General features: G+C 32.1%; 2 protein-coding genes across 3 annotated transcripts; both read left to right on the top strand.

Moving 5' to 3' along the window:
* Window positions 1–313: 313 nt before the first annotated feature.
* LOC143047686 (glutathione S-transferase A4-like) lies at window positions 314–10,176 on the top strand. 2 transcript variants are annotated; one of them, XM_076220893.1, is made up of 6 exons: window positions 314–451; window positions 4,965–5,016; window positions 6,840–6,972; window positions 7,378–7,510; window positions 8,608–8,742; window positions 9,786–10,176. In XM_076220893.1, exons 1-6 carry the CDS (start codon window positions 371–373, stop codon window positions 9,900–9,902), a joined length of 651 nt encoding a protein of 216 aa, XP_076077008.1. In that variant the 5' UTR covers window positions 314–370; the 3' UTR covers window positions 9,903–10,176. The 2 variants fall into 2 exon arrangements, with proteins under 2 accessions (XP_076077008.1, XP_076077007.1); XM_076220892.1 differs by lacking the exon at window positions 314–451 and adding an exon at window positions 2,732–2,889.
* A 4,597-nt stretch (window positions 10,177–14,773) lies between these two features.
* Window positions 14,774–19,183, top strand: LOC143047685 (glutathione S-transferase A4-like). Its single transcript, XM_076220891.1, has 6 exons — window positions 14,774–14,982; window positions 16,439–16,490; window positions 17,349–17,481; window positions 17,851–17,983; window positions 18,646–18,780; window positions 18,981–19,183. The coding sequence occupies exons 1-6, from the start codon at window positions 14,902–14,904 to the stop codon at window positions 19,095–19,097; spliced, it is 651 nt and encodes a 216-aa protein (XP_076077006.1). The 5' UTR covers window positions 14,774–14,901; the 3' UTR covers window positions 19,098–19,183.
* Window positions 19,184–21,204: the final 2,021 nt, after the last annotated feature.

Raw genomic sequence — 21,204 nt, 5'->3', positions numbered from 1 at the left:
TAATATTAATTAGTATTTTGAACAATGATAGAATGAAAGTGTTTTAGTTCAAAATAACAAACAAACCGAAGTTAACTATATTTGTTTGTGTAATTCTCCCATATATAAATTCTAAAATAAGCTAGTATATATGATTGTTGAGAATAACTGTAAAAACATAAAATTTTAAAGAAATATTGTCCATGCAGATGAGGTTTAAATATCGTAAGTCTGGACATCGAGTCTCTAACACGAGAAAAACGTTCCCAAATGGCAAGAAAAATTTAAGTACGAACTTAGGTAAAATATATAATAGCTAAAAATAGAAAAGGGATTTACAATAACACGACCCATATAAATGTAACATATAGTAACTGTTACAATCGTTATAATGTCTACAAAACTAACATATGCTAATGGCAGGGGTAAAGCGGAAATAATAAGAATCATTTTGGCAGAAGCAGGGTTAGAGGTATGTTACAGACAATCAAAATTATCGACATTTGTAAAGTAAATTAAAACACACTCACGGTGTGTTTTGTGTAGCACGTTTACATTACAGGTATATAATTTGTAAAGCGAATAAATTGTCCGATGAAAGGGTGTCTCCAGCGCAAAATTTCTTGTTTATGTATTATTTTAATTTTAACTGAATTCTGTTTCGGCCTACAGATCGAGACATAATTTCCGAGATTGATTGTCATGAAATTTGTCACATTTTATAAAGGGAGGTTATATATAAATCAACATTTAGGACAATGTTATCATTACCGTGTTTAACCTAGGATAATTGATTGATATATGAAATGCTTGCCTTATAAGATATTTTCAGTTATAAATCTCCAGGTAATTCTAGAATATGCGTGGTTGTGAAGTTGTGTACTGAATATTTGTATTATTCAATGCAATATGTCATTGTTATATATGTTAATTGTGTACAAATTATCAGGTTGTACAAATCAATTTGTACAACAAATTTGACTTAATTCATTTATAACTTGTACGATAATTTATAGTATGGATTTTGATATAAAAAAAAAAGCATTGAAACCGAGTTTAATCCACGTTTTTTCTACAACAGAAATGCCTGTACCAAGTCAGGAATATGACAGTTGTTTTCCATTCGTTAAAAGTGTTTGAGCTTTTGATTTTGAATTTTATAAAGGTCTTTCCGTTTTTTATTTCCCTTGCAGTTCAGTATTTTTGTTAATTTACTTTTTTTGATACACACTATCAAATTTTTAATCAATGACCACACAATAAAAATTATTTACAAAATACAAAAGTAGTTCTGCATCATTTTTTTGAGCACATGAATGAATTGTGAATTGATGGAATTTCACATCATCTTTTGCTTTTAACATTAACATTTAGAAGTGCAGTAACCCCTGTACATTGCATGGAAGTAACTTCTGACTTCGAGTTTGTTGACGCCTTTTAAGTGTTTCACATAGCGAAAGTGCAAGCTCGTGAACCGTTGGCTCTTACAAAGATGTATCTTTAGCAACTTCAATTTGATTTCTCGACAAATATCCTGTTGAAACCCCTTCAGCTGCTCAAATGCGGTTCCCAAATTCTCCAGATTCAATTATTACACCTACTATATTACGAAGATCAGTGTGGGCACGAGCACACTGAAAAAAGGTAAAATGACATTATCCGCCCACATCAAGTTCTGGTAATCTTCGTCTCGTTTTCTTAATTAGATAGTCGGCTTTGATATGTTGACCAGACAGCGCACGCTTCATTAATCGTGAGATTGGTGTTCATCCTGATTGTCAATCAGTCAATTTCTATTCTACTCTCAGAATGGTTACTGGGGCCGATTTCTATTCTAATATCAGAATGGTTACTGTGTCCAATTTCTGTTCTACTCTCAGAATGGTCACTGAGGCCAATTTCTATTCTACTGTCAGAATGGTTACTGGGGCCAATTTCTGTTCTACTCTCAGAATGGTTACTGAGGCCAAATTCTATATATTCTACTCTCAGAATGGTTACTGGGGCTAATTTCTATTCTACTGTCAGAATGATTTCTGGTGCCAATTTCTATTGTTTTATCAGATTTATCTGGCATGTATGTATCAATATCATTTCTTGTCTCCATCTGAGTATATATGTATTTTGTAAATAAAGTTTATTGTGAGGTCATGAAATACAATTTCTATAGCTTGTATCAATGCTTTTTTATTACAAAATCCACACCATAAATTATTATACAAGTTATATTAGTAATTGAATCTTAGTCTAAAGTAAACACTTTTTGTTCAAATTATGAATTAATCAAGCACCAATCAATCAATTAGCCATCTCTGTATTTACTTCTATTTGATAATATGGAGAGGGAAAGACAACAGCAATCTAGGAATGAATATAGTGATCTGTAGCTGTAGGACGGGATAAAAAAAAATCTACCCCACAAAATACAGGAGTTATTAGGAATACAAAAGATAACTAAATTTCGGACGATATAAAGAAGCCGACCTAGTAACACATGAAACATAATATTCAGCCCGATGGGGATGGAAATTTTTTACCATCTTGGCTGGCTATACAGCTCTTGACTGACTATCTTTGAATTATAATAATACTAGGAGTAATTAACATCTCTAGCATGTTGCTTTTAAAATGAAGAGGACTAAAAATAAAAGTTTAACCCTTTCTATGTCAGGAACAAATATATTTCAAGAGAGTGCAGACAATATTAGAGATGCAAAAAAAAATCCTCAAATATCCTCTGACCTTTATCAGGAGCGGTCCCAAATGGTAGCTCCTCTGACGAGAACCTTCGTGTTAAGAGTTGCATCTACTTATAATTATCAGGAGCAGTCCCAAATGGTAGCTCTTCTGACCTCAACCGACGTGATAAGAGCTGTGTCTTCTGAATTTTATCAGGAGCGGTCCCAAATGGTAGGTTTTCTGACATCAACTGACGTGATAAAAGTTGAGTCTTCTGATAATTAAAGTCAAGAGTAGTATACTGCCGTTCAAAAATCATAAACCAATTGAGAGAAAAAATAATCCGAGTTATAAATTAAAACCGAGGGAAACCAATATGAACACGAGCTCTGCAATTGCAGTTTTGTTTCCAATTTTGAATATATACAAATTGTACAGTTCAACCATGAATGGTAGCAATGTAATAAGGTTTTGTGAAATTTGGAAGCACTAGAACTAGCTCTAATATTCTTGGATTCATTAACAAAATTAGATTGTTAACGGCTATTTTACATAAGGAAACCTCAGAAGTCAGGAGAAGGGATTGCCAATGTTTTACAAAGTCTGTACGTATGTCAAATATTATAACTGAGGTGGAAAGTTATTCCCAAAAATCTGCTTTAAAATATTTCCAAAAAGGTCAAGGCCATACATGGTTTCTACAGCATTTGTTCAAGATGTCAAAATAAAAAGGAAAGATAATATAATATCTATAAAATGTTGTTTTTTTTTAATTCAAACATTAAGCTCACAGGCACTGAAACCAATATACTGGGGATTATCCATAGATCTATGCATATTTTCAGATACCTTTCATATAGTCTTCATTCGAATTGCATGCATATAGGCTCTCTATTCAGCATTTTCTTTACAGGTTTCAGACTATGCCATTGGGATTTGGGTTGCCCCAAGTTTTTTTTATAAATAGTAATGGATGTAGTGGGATCTATTTGTGATGTGAGCCGTATGGATGTGTCCGGTCGATCGGCCTTGAGAAAGAAAAATGTCACATGTTTTTTTGCAACGTCAATTGTTTCAAACATCCAATCTCCATGTAGATGTGGGTCAAGAGGTCAATCTATAGACAATTTAGAGTTCATACCCACCCAATATATTGTGTATCTAGGAGCAGTATTCCATTTAAAAGAATGTATAGTTTTCCCTTGGAATATATATTAATTTTTGTGGCGATTCAGCAGGCTATAAGAGGACAAATATCAGAATAAGGCTTGTGTGTTCTACCAAATACTTGGCTTTATGGCTTTGTATAAACATGGGCTCCTTCCTCATTTACATATGGGCCCAATTCAGTTGTAGTTCCTGTGTATTTTGCGCCCATAATAGGATGGCCTAAACATTTTGAATCCCAGTAATTCAATATATCGGTAATGATTGATTGCAAAAGAGACACCATTCGTACGTTTTTATTATCATTTTCTGGTTTTTTTTAACGGATGTGTCTCAATGTGGATATGGAACTCGTTAACTCATTTTTTCCTATAGTCAGTGGACAAAGAAGTTCATACTTCAGCATGTCAACCTGCTAGAGATAAAGGCAGTTTTTAATGTTCTGAAAGATAAAAAAACAACAACATTTACGGTTATTGCAATTTTCACAAAGTAATGGGACACCCCTAAAGAGAATCTGTGTTTGATGGTGGGATATGCATCCGTCACATCATTCAGATACATGCAGTTCACATAACGCAGAAATAAAAATCTCGTTTTGACTGCTTTTCTCAGGATAGAATGCTACTGAACTCTTCAAGGGGAACATTTCCTACTAACGAAACTTTGAATTTTTGAAATACTAAGGTTTTCTACCTCAGGAATAGATTACCTTAGCTGTACCGGGAAAAACTTTTTGGTCCTCAATGCTCTTCAACTTCGTTTTTTATTTGGCCTTTTTAACATTTTTTTATTCGAGCGTCATTGACGAGTCTTTTGTGGACGGAACGAGCGTCCGGCGTAAATATAAAATTTCAAGCCTGGTTTCTATGATAAGTTTATTTCCATACATTATAAATATAGGTGCTATTTTTTAATATAATGGGATGGTTTATTTTCCTCATTTACTATACCCCTACAAATGAGACTAAAAATCGGAGCACTCTTAGTTGCTTTCCTGGGCAACTTATGGTTGATATAACAGGTGATGATTAATAAATTATGTTTAAAAAATAAAAACATGTCCACGTATGCCTTTCTCCCACCAACTTCATGGAACTTTTCATAGAAATTCTTCTGTTTACTATTTATATTTTCAGTACACCGAGGAATATCTTACCAGCAAAGAACAATGGGAGGACTTAAAAAAGAGTAAGGATTACTTTTAATTATCCATAAAGTCATTAATTTTCAGTGTTTCTTAAATTCACAGGTGCATTGTGAAAGAATAACGTATGTCATTAATAATTCTTTTGTTGTTGCTCACTTCAGAACTGAATTTTGTAGTAACCTCTCTTATGATTAATTTTCAGTGTTTTTTTAAATTCCCAGGTGCATTGTGAAGGAACAACGTATATCATTATATAAATAACACATAGCTGAGAGGGTGATAGAGCAGATTGGTACCCCGAGAAAACATTGTCAACCGCGGCGAAGCCAAGGTTGACAATGCTTTTTCAAGGGGTACCAATCTGCTCTATCACCCTCTCAGCTATGTGTTATTTAATTTATTATACTGAACGTCCTACCATTTTTGTCTTTTACAGATTAATTTTATTTCAAAAGGATTTTCAATGACGTCACGTACATAACAACGTTACGAGTATTAGAAATAAACAACAAGATGGTTTTTTTTTATTTTGACAGTTAAATAATAAAATTTGATCCAAAACGTAAAACTTAAGCATTGTATTTAACTACTTGGTGTAAATTCAATCCATTGTCCTTTAAATTGTCGATTTTTGATTGGTTTAGACGAGAGGGTAACATTCAAAAAAATTGTCACCCTCTCAGCTATGTGATAGAGTAAAATGACACCCTCGTCTTAGCCAATCAAAATATGGCATTTTAACGTGAAGTATAATAAAAATAATTGTTTTATTGTTGCGTCCTTCAGAAATGAATTTTGCATAAACCTCTCTTATGATTAATTTTCAGTGTTTCTTAAATTCCCAGGTGCATTGTGAAAGAACAACGTATATCAAAAATAATTGTTTTGTTGTTGCGCACTTCAGAAATGAATTTTGTATGAACCTCCCTTATGATTAATTTTCAGTGTTTCTTAAATTCCCAGGTGCATTGTGAAGGAACAACGTACATCATAAATAATTGTTTTGTTGTTGCGCACTTCATAATTGAATTTTGTAGTAACCTCTCTAATGATTAATTTTCAGTGTTTTTTAAATTCCCAGGTGCATTGTGAAGGAACAACGTATATCATAAAGAATTGTTTTGTTGTTGCGCACTTCTGAAATGAATTTTGCATAAACCTCTCTTATGATTAATTTTTAGTGTTTTTTAAATTCCCAGGTGCATTGTGAAGGAACAACGTACATCATAAATAATTGTTTTGTTGTTGCGCACTTCAGAAATGAATTTTGTAGTAACCTCTCTAATGATTAATTTTCAGTGTTTTTTAAATTCCCAGGTGCATTGTGAAGGAACAACGTATATCATAAAGAATTGTTTTGTTGTTGCGCACTTCCGAAATGAATTTTGCATAAACCTCTCTTATGATTAATTTTTAGTGTTTCTTAAATTCCCAGGTGCATTGTGAAAGAACAACGTATATCATAAATAATTGTTTTGTTGTTGCGCACTTCATAAATGAATTTTGTAGGAACCTCTCAAGTGATTGTCGCTCCGTAGCTATATATTTGTGGATTCTTTGTTGTTCTCGTCTCTTGTTCATGACATAGTTTCTGTAGTTTAAAGGAGTAAAACAACAACCCAACATCACATAATCATCTAGATGTGAACATATAATGTCAGCAGAATCAACCCATATAAAGATCTATATTGCCCGAGTTTTTTTTTTTTCAAATCATCTACAATCACAGCATTTCAAATCGTCTACAACCCCTTCATTTTAAATATGTTTCAACTACTTTTTTCATTATAATGGTTATTTTGTCTAAAACGGCCAAACATTCTGTATTAAAGCAATGATATAATTGACGAACATCATATTACAGGTGGTAAATTACTATACAATCAAGTACCTTTACTGGAGATAGATGGTTTAGAATTGGTACAGACTGGAGCTATTGTCAGATATCTAGCTAGGAAATACAACATGTATGGTTCAAACGATCAGGAGGCTGTCAAGTAAGTTAAATAAAGGCAACCGTAGTAAATAAAGCTGTTCAAAAGTCATAAATCGATTGAGTGAAAACAAATCCGGGTAGCAAACTAAAACCGAGGGAAACACATCAACTTTTAGAGGAAAGCAACGAGACAACAGAAACCCTGGAGAAGTGCAACAAAAAAACAAACGAGAAGTTGTTTTGGGATCCAAGAGAAACATGGGTTCCCATGCATTGATGGAAGAATAACTATATATACATAGCATTTAGTTAAAAATAACTTAACCCAACAAAGTGTGTTTACATTGTCTCGGTCTTAAATGTTCAGACTGAAATTTATTTCTCAGAAATTTATAAGACGTACCTATATTATAAATATTGCATATTGTACTTCACTATGTTTAGTATGTTTTTCCATTTATTTTAGAGTAGACATGTACTATGAAGGATCTAGGGACTTCTATGCAGTTTTCTTAGCTATGGTCTTCACTGATGAAAACGAATGTCTGAAAAAAGCGAAAGAGGTTATGGTACCAAAATATTTTCCTGTATATGAAAAGGTATAATCGTTTCAAAGTACATGTGCAGTATATTCTCTACATTACACAATATTTTATCCATTCCTAAAATCAAAAAATCAGTTATATATGACTACAAAACTCGTGCGGGGTTCAACGTAATCCTATATCTCGATTGCTGCAGTCAGTATATATATAAATAAAAGTAAAATCCCAAAAATACTGAACTCTGCGGAAATTTCAAAAAGGAATTCCCTAATCAAATGCTATAAGTTCAATGTTGACCGTAAAACTGTTGAACCAAGATATCAGTTAAGAACGGAATTAAAACAAAAATCTTTCTCATTTCTTGAGATGCTATTTCTGTATAAATCAGTTTTGTCCAAGTTTTATAATAATCGAGCTATGGACTCTATTTTAGTAAAACAAATTATTTGAGACTATTTTGATTGAAAAAACTGAGTCGACCTTTCAGTTAAGTTAAATATATAAATAAAAAAATAGGTGATACATTGTGTGCAGATACCTAAAAAAATATCCTTGAAAAATTAAAGCAAAGTCAACTACTAGATGCTTTCATTATATATTTTTGGATTCATTTTTTTAAACGAGTGATAAATTAAAGTACCGGGTAAGGTTGATTTTTGGCATGTATACCAGGTTTAATTCATCATTTTCTACAAAAGTAAAAAGATATAAAAAGATGTGGTATGAGTGACAATGAAACACATTTCCATCCAAGTCACAATTTATAAAAGTAAACCATTATAGGTCAAAGTATGGTCTTCAACACAGAGCCTTGGCTCACACCGAACAGCAAGCTATCAAACTATAAATGTCTGTACCAAGTCAGGAATATCATAGTTGCTTTCCATTCTTTAGATGTGTTTGAACTTTTTATTTTGCAATTTGATTTCCGTTTTGAATTTTCCTTTGAATTCGGTCATTTTGTTTTTACTTTTTACTTCATTGTTTTTTATTCTAATTCGATTCATCATGTCTCAAAAAAGTAAAAAAAAAGTCCATGAGTCATTAGATGGTGGCTATTTAGTAGTGTCCATAAATGAATTCGACAATCTTGTGATTTTTTGTTTTATTGAGAACAACACATATTTTTGAACATTACTGTATGATTTTAGATTTTGAAAAGTTGCACTACAAAATACCTCGTTGGAGATTCTATAAGTATTGCTGATTTAGGGCTGCTTGAGTGCCTGTTGGCTGTAGAAGAATTCCTTGGAATGGAATTAGTAGATTCATACCCTAAACTGAAGGTATTTATATCGCTTTAAAATACACTTAAAAAATAGTGTGTAGATCCTAAACACAATTATAAGCACATCTTTTGTGTACCTTTTCTTACATGTCTTGGTTTAAATGTGTCTCAGCACAATGTGTTTATGATTGTGTTTAGAATCGTTTTTAGCTTTAAAATAAGTGTTTTATTCCTAAACACTTTCATTCTAAAACACATTTAAAAGTATTCAAAAATTCAAACATGTTTACATTTTACGTGCTTACTACGAAATGTGTTTAGAAATTAAACACAATCCTAAGCATGTATTACAAGTGTTTAATTTTTAAGCACGACTTTTACAGTGTAGCCGATTAGTCCATTAAATATTTCATGATCTTGCAGTGCTATAAAACACAAAGTTATTTTGAAATGATCTATCTTTATTAAAAACTAACTAAAATTAAATTAATACTGTTTCATTCTGTTCCTCCACCTCTTGAACATCAAATGGTTTTACCATCTTCTTATTTCACAATTAAATGCAGTCACATAATTTCTTTTTCCTGTTATAATTTGTTCTAGTCATGAATTTGAATCTTTATTTGGGCATCTGAGATTTTTAACAGTGAAATATTTAACTTTAATAAGATAAAAAAAAAATCAAATTGAAATTAATGGCATAATTTTTAATTACAGCTAGTGGTTGGTTTTGTATAATTAAATATACATGTATATTATATATACATGATATATGTTAACAATATTAAATTGTCTTTATACTTAAAATGATAGCTAGACCATCATGTTATTTTGAAAACAGAGCAATCTTCTAACAAAAGTTCTGACATAAAATGACTGGAGTTGCTATTGATGTTGAAGCATCATGTATCACAGTGCATGTCTTAATAATATCAATATCCTCATAAATATGGTGTTCTGTTGTAAAAATATGCAAAATAGACTTGCAAAAAATAATTATGATACATAGGAGCCTTTGAAAGTTTGCCTTTTTCATGAAGCCAAACAGAAAAGACACTCTTTACAAATTACATTTTAAGGCATATAATATTTTCTTTCTAGGAATACTATCTAAAACTGAAAGCTTTAGACAGAATATCCACATTTTTGAAAGGACCACACAGAAAGAAGAGGAATACTGAAGAATATGTGGCCGAAGTCAGAAAAGTCTTATTCTGAAGATTTATATCCATACCATGTTATTGCGTGTAATGTTCATGTTTGCTCTTAAATAAATTCATTATCACGACTTATTGGTCATAGCCTAAGCATGGGCAAGGGATGGAAGCACCTTTCCAAAGTGACAGAACATTAAGTTTCAAAAAAAAGTAATTAGCTATGGCATGTTAATTGCAATGACATTTCAACACATTTGTAGCCGTTTGAGTGATTTGCACAATTTATTTGTATTTCTCAAAAGAAATAAAAAAAATATTCTCAATCTTCAAAAAAATATTCTAATTCACCCTGCCTTTATAGCTTTCTTTTAAAGTCAAAACATTGTCTTGAAACCCTTCGCTTCACAATTTGAATACATAAAAAGAGTGCAATCGCTAAAATGTCATGACTGCTTTACTTATCAATGAATGAATTTCATACCGTACATCAAATATAGTCAGCATATTGCTTATAGTATCTGACAAACATACCAAATAAGAAGCACACGCTGAAATGTCTCACCTGCTTACTGACCATTAATTTTATGTTGAAAGATTTAAAGATAAAGGTTTTATTAAAAGCATTACAGAAACTTAACATTTTAAAGATCAATGACAGTGAGGTCTAGGTCAGATAAATCGTGTCACACAGCAGTCTGATTAAAATCAAACCTCTCAGCGCAACATATCAGAAACAGGTACGCTGAGTGGTTTGATTTTAACCAGACTGGTCACACAGATATTTACACCTTACACTTGTTATATAAACCAAATATATATGACCTGGTGTGTATACTTTTAGAAAAAAAACGAAAGAAACACAAACACGTAACATAGATCAATGTTAAAGGTCAGGTGATATATGCCAGATAGACATGTGTATCTTTTAATTATTCCATACACACAAATATAACTGACCTTTTGCTTTAAGTATTCGAAACCGGACAATAACACAAAAACTTAACGTTGACCAATGAACCATAAATATTAGGTCAAAGTCAGATGATACCTGCCAGACAGACAAGTCTACTGTACAATCATGCCATGTACCAAATACAGTTGACCAGTGACACACAAAAACTTAACATTAACATACAAACAAGCAATTGCATAAGGTCAAGGTCAGATGATGCCTGCCAGACAGACATTTACACGGTACAATAATTCCATACAACAAATTTATTTGACCCATTGCTTATAGTACTTGATACACAAACACAAACATACAAAAGCTTAATATTGACAAATGAACCGTGAAGGTACGGTCTTGGTCAGATAAAACATGCAAGACTGCCATGTACCCATTGGACTACTAACACAAAGGTTTCTGGTTCGATTCCCGTCTGGGATGAAAATTTCAGGGACTGAATTTTCGGCTCTCCCTTGACACCATTTGCGAGTATTGTCTTGAGGGAACGATGATAGTCCGTCAGAAGGGGGCGGTAAATGGCTGACCCGTGTCAAGAGCTCTTGCACGTTAAAGACACCCTTGTAGATTTTGAAAAAGAGCAGGCTTATGCCGCCACAAGGCAACACGACTCGCACCCGCAAAGTGGAAAGGGATTAATATAAGTTGCAAAACTTGTTTCCCAATCCATTAAATAAATATGTTGAAACTAAACTACCCATCCCAATCATTACATACACCAAATTTAGTTGATCTACTGCTTATGGTATCTGAGAAACGGACAAAATCACGTAACTTGAACCTTGATCACTGGTCTATGAAATGAGCTTGAGGTCAATTGAACTTTGTCTGACGGATATGTGGACGTTGCAAGGAACACATTTACAAAATATAATTATCCTAGTACACATTACAAGTGAGAATTTCACATGACAAAAAAAACTTGTTTTTTTTATCTGTAGTCGCTAAACAATGAAAGTACATTGGACATATTGTTGACAGAAACTGATTCATAAGGTATTGCATAAAAGATATGAAGTATCCATTCAAGTCTTCTACCTTCTGAAAAAAATAAAAACGCCTTATACAAATAGTTTAGGCTTAACATTCTAACATGTAGATTATTTACAGAAAAAGATGATGAGATTATTTGAGGTGTTATGGCCAAATGCAGTGAGGCTCGTGGATACTTTTGATTTCTGTAATCAAAAGTTGGAAAGCTGTTATGTCGTCTGCACAACAATATAAACTTCTATTTTGCGGAAGTAATTTTTTTGTTCTTCCCCGCAAGGATTGTAACTCATATTTATCAATTATAGACTTTTGACGAGGTCATTATGTTTTATATGGACCTGTTCAAATTAAATTGACCACCAATATACATATAATAGAAACATAGCGTCAATATAACTTTAAAAAAAAACAAGGCTATAGATACGTAAAATAACATTTGAAACACGTGATAGTAATATACAATGAAAATAGTAAAAAGATACACCATATGTAATATTTATATATCTATCTAAACGTTCTATGTAAGTACGTCTGAACCAGTGCCAAATCGTCAACAGATTTTATCCATCGGGTAACCAGTGACGGTGATACAAGGCTGAAAACACATTTCGTATATTTAAATCGTCTAAGTACCATCTCGACAATGTTAGATCTGTAAATTTTCGGAAGCAAATTTTTGTTCTTCCCTAGGCGGGATTCAAACCCGTCCTACTGATATATCGTGGCACCAAATCGCCTTGTGCTAGTCGACTCAGCAGTAAGATTCCATCATCATGCCTTATTTGTCATGAACTGTGTTACGTCGACGCTAGATAAAACAAATGACAAGGTAACACTTGGCCACCGAAAGCTTGATTTTTGTCGAGCCTACGTAGTCGAGTGGTCAAGCGCGACGGACAAAGTGCAAGGCGATTTGTTGCCATGATATCTCGGTACCAGTTCAGGGAAGAATAAATATTTACTTCCTCAAATTTACAGATCTAACATTGTATATATAACGTCTAGAAATTATTAGTCAAAGATTTTTCTAACGAGGGCGCTGGATCTTTACGAGAAATGATACATGTATACAATACATTTAATTTACACCAATACTTAAGAATGGAAACATTAAATTCAATAATCCTTAGATATTTCGGATAATCAGATTTCCTTCATTACTATGATTATGTTGTAAAATGATGTGTTAGATATTATCAAAACGTTTACTTAATTTTTCCATAGATATAAAGATTTGGTTTTGAACTAATAGAAAACATTAAATATTTTAATGAAACTTTGTTTATGCAAAACTTTTGATTATGCTTGATTTAAATTTAACTTGCTACAACATATTTTACTTAAGATCTTGATAAAAAATTTTCAGAATGACAGGTTACTCCTTCAAAGAATCAACCCGGACAATACCAGTTTCCATGAATTATGATATAAGGCGTAAAATAATGATCTATGTATAAAGGTCATTATTTTCCACTATAAAAATGCAAACTATAATATACTTCAACGTTTATTTCGTTTGATGATTGGTTGTTACCAATTTGGAGAATTATTTTTTGATATTCCATCTCTGACAATGTCTGATAGGTTCAATGCAGAAACTATGTTTTCCTTCGTATGTGTAGACTGCAATACAAAACAAATGACTCGCATTTCATATTTCAATAATTACATTAGATGTATGTTTGGTTATAAAACTTAATTCTGATTGGCTAACTGCACATCACGTGTTATTCCTTAAGCAATTGCATTACTCAATAAAATTTATCATTCATAATAACACGTGGTCCCACAATAAAGTGCACTGGTGAATTAAATAAAAAAAGAATAAAATTCGTGTTTTCATGATCATAGCTGAAAAATGTAATTATAAGTATTGAATGCTTCTTTTTGTAACTTCATATGGTTGTAAAAGCGTTGACCGTACGCACATTTTTAGAATGAAGCGCGGAAACAAAATGTACTTCGGTCAACGCTTTTACACCCCAATGAAGTTACACAAAGAAGCATTCAATTCTTGAATACAAATGATGTGAAGTTTTGTTAATTAGTCACTTCAATATATGTACACATATTTAGATTTTTTGAATATATATTTCGATTTTATGAACATGTATTCGTTTGTAAGAACTATAATTTAACATTATGGACACATATATTCTATTTTTGTAAGTATTGCAACGTTTGACACGCCATAGGTGACAAGCCTTTAAATTCGATCAAAAATGCACCTGTTAAGGTAGCACAATACAAAGATTTTATAACTCCAACTCCCAAGTTTTAAAATGCTGTAACTTTCTTAATAATGCTTGAAAATTTATAAAAGTGGTAGTTTTGGATAGCTAACAGATCACTCTTTCAAATAAATGCAATGTTAGTATTATGCAACAATTATGTAACCAATTATAATGTTAACTGTGTCTAAAATATTTTTCACCAAATTTCCACTTTCAAATGAAATTAGCTTCTGCATAGGTATCCCTAGAGGGATGATTTTATTATATGTTATTCCTATGGCCATTATCTACAAAAGGGTGTCTCAGATTTCAGATAGAATGAATAGAACAAATTTTACACCTAATTGAACATTGTCTTCTTTTATGTGGTTAGGATGTTTACACTAATTAGAGATTTATGAGAGAATGGAACACCATAGAGACAATCTGAGACACCCTTTTGAAGCCCATGATGTGTTGATTAAGATTCCGTTAAAATTTTCTGTATAGTTAAAGAGATGATAGAGCTAAATTCATTCAAGTGAACATACCCTTATTTTGCCACTAATTACATAATAATTGATTACATAATGATTGCATAATAAAAATATTGCAACCATTTAAAAGAGTAATCTTTTATCTATCTATATATACCTCTTTTATTATTTTCTATGCATACATAAGAAAGTTACAGCATTTTAAAGGTTAGTGATTGGAAGTAAAAAAATCTTTGTATTGTGCTACCTTAAATGCATGTGTATTAATTTTGACCTGTACCGGTTAGAAAAAATAAGTGTGCTGATATAAAGTGTTTACATTTCGTCTGTATTTAGTGTGACACATGAAAGATACTACATATTTACGAAAATCTAGTTACAATAATTACAATGGCTACAAAACTGACTTATGTTAATGGCAGAGGTAGAGGAGAACTTATCAGGATAATATTGGCCGGAGTAGGGTTAGAGGTATGTTACAGACAATCTTCAAATATCGACATTTGTAAAAGAAACAAAGAAACAAAAGATAGTTTTTTTTAAATTTGTTTCATGTATTAAATACTTGTCCTACAACATATTTTCAGTTATAATTTCTGTATAATTCTCTCAGGTATTTCTTAAAGAGCGTTCTGATGTACTAAAGATTTGAATTATTTGATGCAATATGTAACGTTTATATACATGACATACTGTCACGCTATGGTGTTGTCAGTTTATTTTCGATTTATGAGTTTGACTGGTATCTATCTTCCCTCTTTTATATTTATTTTTATGTCAGTTGTTTTTATCATTATTGTATAAATTAAAATTACATTTAAAGTTTAATACTGTATCATTTAAAATCCAAAGTAGTAACAGTTATCAAATTTACAACATCTATAAACTGCAGTCTCAACTATACAATGGCATAATCTTACATTTCTTACGTACACTTCTCTCGTATACAAAAGCGTAACTCCCCTCTATTATATACGGCATACCTGATATGACTCAATACATTTTTTTGTACAAAGTAACAATCAACTGGGCACTATAGGAGTCAGGAGCAGAGGTCACCGGAGCTTGGAATTGATGTCATTTCCCCGATTCAACAGACAATAATGGAGAATATGGATAGATGTCAGGATAATCCCTGTTTATTCCACAGAATGTTTGTGATTATGGCACCTGTACAAACATGGTCACCTTCTCTGTTTGCATTTGCGCCAAATTCAGTTGTACCTTCTGTCTTTTGGCAACTATAGCGGTATGGCCTAGATGTGTTTAATCCCAGTACTTCAAGCACTACGGAGTCACTTATACCTTGTTGCAACAGAAACACTATATCATAAATGACGTTCCTCTTCCATCTCGTTCTCAATCTCTGTTTGAATAGACACTTATGTCTCAGTGGGGAGGGGGAACTATTTCAAACCAATTGTTTGATAATAGTCAGTGTAAATAAAAGTTCATACTTTAGCATGTCAACCTGCTAGAGCTAAAAGCAGTGCTTAATATTCTGAAAGACTTCTAGTCCTCAAAATAAGAAAGTTTTGATGAGATACTAACAGTTAGTTATAAAAAAAATTGCAATTTTTAACAAGCAATGGGACAACCCTTAAGAGAATCTGTGTTCTACGGTGCAGTGTATGCATCAGTCACATGATTCAGGTTTATGCATCTCACATAACGTAGACTGATTTACTCGGGAGAAATTACAATTAATTTCTAAGATCCGGTGTTGAGGGAAATATTTCCGACGTGGGTTTCCCAGTATAGACCAAGAAGTTGACGATATTTTGTTGCCCGATTCAGATCATTATGGTATGTCATGCTATGCTCTCTCAATCATGTGGAAAAAAGCATGTTCATTTATGCCTTTCTCCCATCCACTACATGTAACTTTTCATTGACATTCTTTTTTTTTTGCTATTTATATTTTCAGTACACAGAGGAATATCTTACTACCAAAGAACAGTGGGAGGAGTTGAAAAAGAGTAAGTATTAGTATTCACTTAGTTTCGATAGCGTACGTTTCAATTATAGTGTTTCTTTAATTACCAGCTGCAAATTGTGAATGTACAACATAGATTCACAACAATAGTTTTAGTTGAAATCTCTTTCGTCTGGAATCAATTCCAAAACATATGTTACAAGTTGCTAATAGCAATGAAGTTATAAAATGTTCTAATCAAACTTAAATCTGTGAAAAAATTGTGTATTTACAATGAGTAGTTTTTTAGTAATCAAATTTTCATATTTTATTATCAATCAAGTCAGTCTTTTTAGCCTAAATGTTGAGAAAATGGTACAAGAAATGATTTTTAGCAGAAACATGGACATCCCATATCACTATTTTTCATTTCAAGTTTCTTACATATGTATGTTTTTAATCATTTCAAATAATTATGTTTTAACACTTTTTTGTTCAAGAAAAGAGCGTGATTCACAAGGCTGTCCATCTTGTTAAAAGGTTTTCTGACTAAAAAGTATAATCACAAAAATAATGAACTTCGAGGAATATTCAAAACGGCAAAATCAAACGCTCAAACACATCATACGAATGGATAACAACTGTCATAGTACTGACTTGGTTCAAGCATTTTCTAATGTTAAAAAAGGTGGATTCAACCTGGTTTTATAGCTAGCTAAATTTCTCACTTTTGACAGTCGCATACAATTCCATTATATTGACAACGATGTGTGAACCAAACAAACAGACATAATAGGCAGAAATTGTCAAATTAGGGTACAGCAGTCAACATTATGGATCATTATGCTATAATCTTAATCACCATGATCATTAAAATGACGGACATTCTATAAACATTAATGCTGTACTTAACGAATTACAGGTGGTAAATTACTGTACAATCAAGTACCTTTACTGGAGATAGATGGTTTAGAATTAGTACAGACTGGAGCTATTGCTAGATACCTAGCCAGGAAATACAACATGTATGGTTCAAACGATCAGGAGGCTGTCAAGTAAGTTAAAACTGTCAAGAGGTTGTTATGGCATCCGAGAGAAACACGGATTGCCATGCATTGACGATGAATGCACTTTGCAATCCTTAGTGAAATTTGTTTAACCCTACAACGTATGTTTACGTTGTCTCGGTCTTGGTCAGATAGGGATTAATTTCCCAGAAGTTTATAATAAATACATGTACATATTATAAGTATTGTTTAGTATAAAATAACTCAAATACCGAACTCATATGAACATTCAAAACTGAAAGTCATTTAACAAATGGCAAATTCAAAAGCTCAAACACATTAAATTCATGCGTGCATGGAACACAACTGTCATATTCCTAATTGTACTTAATGTGTTTAATACGTTGTTTATTTTAGAGTAGACATGTACTATGAAGGATCTAGAGACTTTTATTCAGTTTTTATAGCTATGGTCTTCACGGATGAAAACGAATGTCTGCAAAAAGCGAAAGAGGTTATGGTACCAAAATATTTACCTGTATATGAAAAGGTATAATCGTTTCCAAGTAATTATATTCATTATATTATAAATCGTCATATATATCAGTGTTTGAAATGGAAACTGAAAAACAAAACTTTCAAGTTCTCCAGTAGAGGATGTATCAATTAATTGAGTTTTACATTGCATTTTATTGTAATGTATAATTGAATACGTTATGTTAACACGGTTTTTAGTTCTACAGTGTGCAAATAATTTATCCATTCAATTGTTAAAAGAAAAGATGCGAATCTGACTTTAAAATTCTTAAAGTTCGGCATGACATATATAAGTAGGTGATACTTTATGTATAGATCCTTCATAAAAAATCTTTAAAACTAAAGCAAAGGCAACTACTATATACATATTGTATGTGATTTCAAGAACTGCTTTATGATTAAATTTCCGAGTGGTAAGGTAAGTTAAATGTTTTATAGTATATCAATGTACACATGATGTATATTATAAAAGAATATTTTTTTTTAATGTATTGCATTCTAATTTGATTTATCATGACACAAAAAAGTCAAATAGCCACTGATATTCATCAGATCGCTAATTGCTTTGATAGAATAAAATGTACAAGTGTCATACAGTCTGGTATTTTGGGGGGTTTTGTTTGTAAGTTTTATTGAGAACAAACATTTTTTTTTTACATTATTGTATGATTTTAGATTTTGGAAACTGGCAACACAAAGTACCTTGTTGGGGATTCTATAAGTATTGCTGATTTAGGACTGCTTGAGTGCCTGTTGGCTGTAGAAGAATTCCTTGGCATGGAATTAATGGATTCATATCCGATACTGAAGGTACTTATTTTGATTAAGCATGCGGTAAAATAGCTCAAATACTCAACCGAAAGATATACAATTAGTCAAAGATGCTGATTTACAAGCAGTATTTACTATATGAAGGTCTAAATTGACTTTTTAAAACGTTAAATGAAATCTGTTCTTTATGACGTTATACTGGTTAAGCAAGGTAGTGACATATGATGTTTACATTCTAGGAATACTATCAGAAACTGAAAGCATTAGACAGAATATCCACATTTTTAAAAGGACCTCACAGGAAAATGAGGAATACAGAAGAGTATGTGGCCACTGTCAGAAAAGTCCTATACTGAAGATTTATATCCATACGAGATCCATAACCAAGTTATTGCATGTAATGTTCATGTTTGCTCTTAAATAAATTCATTATGAAGACTTATTGGCCATAGCCTCGGCATTGCCAGGGGTTTGAACCCCCCTTTTTTTAAATGGATAGACCCGAACCTGCAAATAAAATATATCTCATTGTGTAGTATCAAAAGGAAGTTAGTTATGGTATGAGAAAGAAAATGAAGTTTAACACATCAGTAGCAGAGTAATTGGTTCAAGTTTTGGGTATTTCTCCAATGGAAATTAAAAATTATTCTAGACTTTCTGGATTTTTTTTAATACACCGCTGCCTTTTTATGGATCTCTTCTCATTTTGAATATATAACAAGTGTGCATACGCTAAAATGTCTGGGCTGCTTTACTTATGCTTGAATTTCATACCATACACCAAATGACGTCAGCATATTGCTTATAGTATCTGACCATATAGCGATTTAAAAACTGATGAATAAACAAAAAAATATGATTTCAAGGTCAGATGAACTCTGCAAGACAACATCAGCACCGTGCAGTTCTTCCATACACCGAACATAATTGACTTATTGCTTTTAGTAATGACCAATGGACAACGAAAGTTAGGACAAGTTCAGATAACACCTGCCAGGGACATTTCATCTCACAATTATTCCACATACCAAATACATTGAACCTATTGTTTACAGAATATGAGATGCAGACTTAACCACGGAAACCTAACCTTGATCACTGAATCATGAAATATGGTCGAGGTCAGATATGTAGATCTTTCAAGGATTTTTAAAATATACTAAATATATACGTGTCCTATTACTTATAGTAAGTGAGTATTTCACTCGTCAAAATAACTATAGAACTTTTTTTCAAGCAGTCGTTGAACCATGACAATTAGTTCATATGACAGTTGTTTTTCATTCATTTTATGTGGTTGAGCTTTTGCTTTGGCATTTGATAAAGAAGTAACTGTTTTGAACTTTCCTTGGAGTACGGTATTTTTGTTAATTTAATTGAAGTATAACACATTAAAACTTTATTTTAAAGGGCAATTCAGGAAAATGGCCATTGTTATAGTTCGTTTCTGTGTGTGTTACATTTTAATGTTGTGTTTCTGTTGTGTCGTAGTTCTCCTTTTATATTTGATGCGTTTCCCTCAGTTTTAGTTTGTTACCCGGATGGTTTTTTTCTCTCAATCGATTTATGAATTTCGAACAGCGGTATACCATCGTTGCCTTTATTTACAGTCATCACTATCTATAATAATATACAAGATAATAATTAAAATAAACTGTTATCACAGACGGGAGGGATTGTGCCTGATATTCATATGATGAAGACATAATCTTTCAATCAGTTTAATTGAGGTCTGGAGCTAGAATGTCAGTTAAGGTGGCTCGGGCCTATTCGAAGTTTCTATCAGAAGTGCCGTATTTTTTGTTATTTTATTTTTTACAGAAAGTGAATCAAATAGGTTGAAAAAAAATAGGGGGTCACGGACCATTTAAGCTCAAAATTTTACTTTTAAACAGGTATGTAAAAGGGAGCATTTTTCAATGAAATGATAGGGAAAATAGAGGTTTTGACATATTTTTATCGGAATATCAAAAAACGTTCTATGACACTTGGTCCAAAACTGTAATATAAAAAGCTGAAATATAGCTTTAAAGATTAAGCAAATAAAAATCATAGGTCACCGATGAGGGAAAAAAATTATTTTGCCTTAGAACCCAAATTTTGGCGGGAAAATGGTGAAAATGGGTTAAAGTCATTTTGACCCTTTTACAAATACGGATAATAACGAAAATATTATATATGTCACATGAGCTACAATGATTTAACATTTTTAATCAATCAAAATGTTTTTAAAAAAATATATCAAATTTACGACAAATACTTTTGTAATTCTTGCGTGAAATTATGCGCAGTCGAATAGTCCCGAGCCACCTTAACTGCTAGTAGTCTGTTGTTATTTATGTATTATTGTCATTTTATTTATTTTCTTTTGTTACATCTTTTGACATCGGACTCGGACTTCTCTTGAACTGAATTTTAATGTGCGTATTGTTATGCGTTTACTTTTCTACATTGGCTAGAGGT

This window comes from Mytilus galloprovincialis, chromosome 10 (genome assembly GCF_965363235.1).
Source record: "Mytilus galloprovincialis chromosome 10, xbMytGall1.hap1.1, whole genome shotgun sequence".
Taxonomy (NCBI): Eukaryota; Metazoa; Mollusca; class Bivalvia; order Mytilida; family Mytilidae; genus Mytilus; species Mytilus galloprovincialis.
Note: the sequence above shows the minus strand (reverse complement) of the source record. Positions and strands in the feature narration are given on the sequence as shown.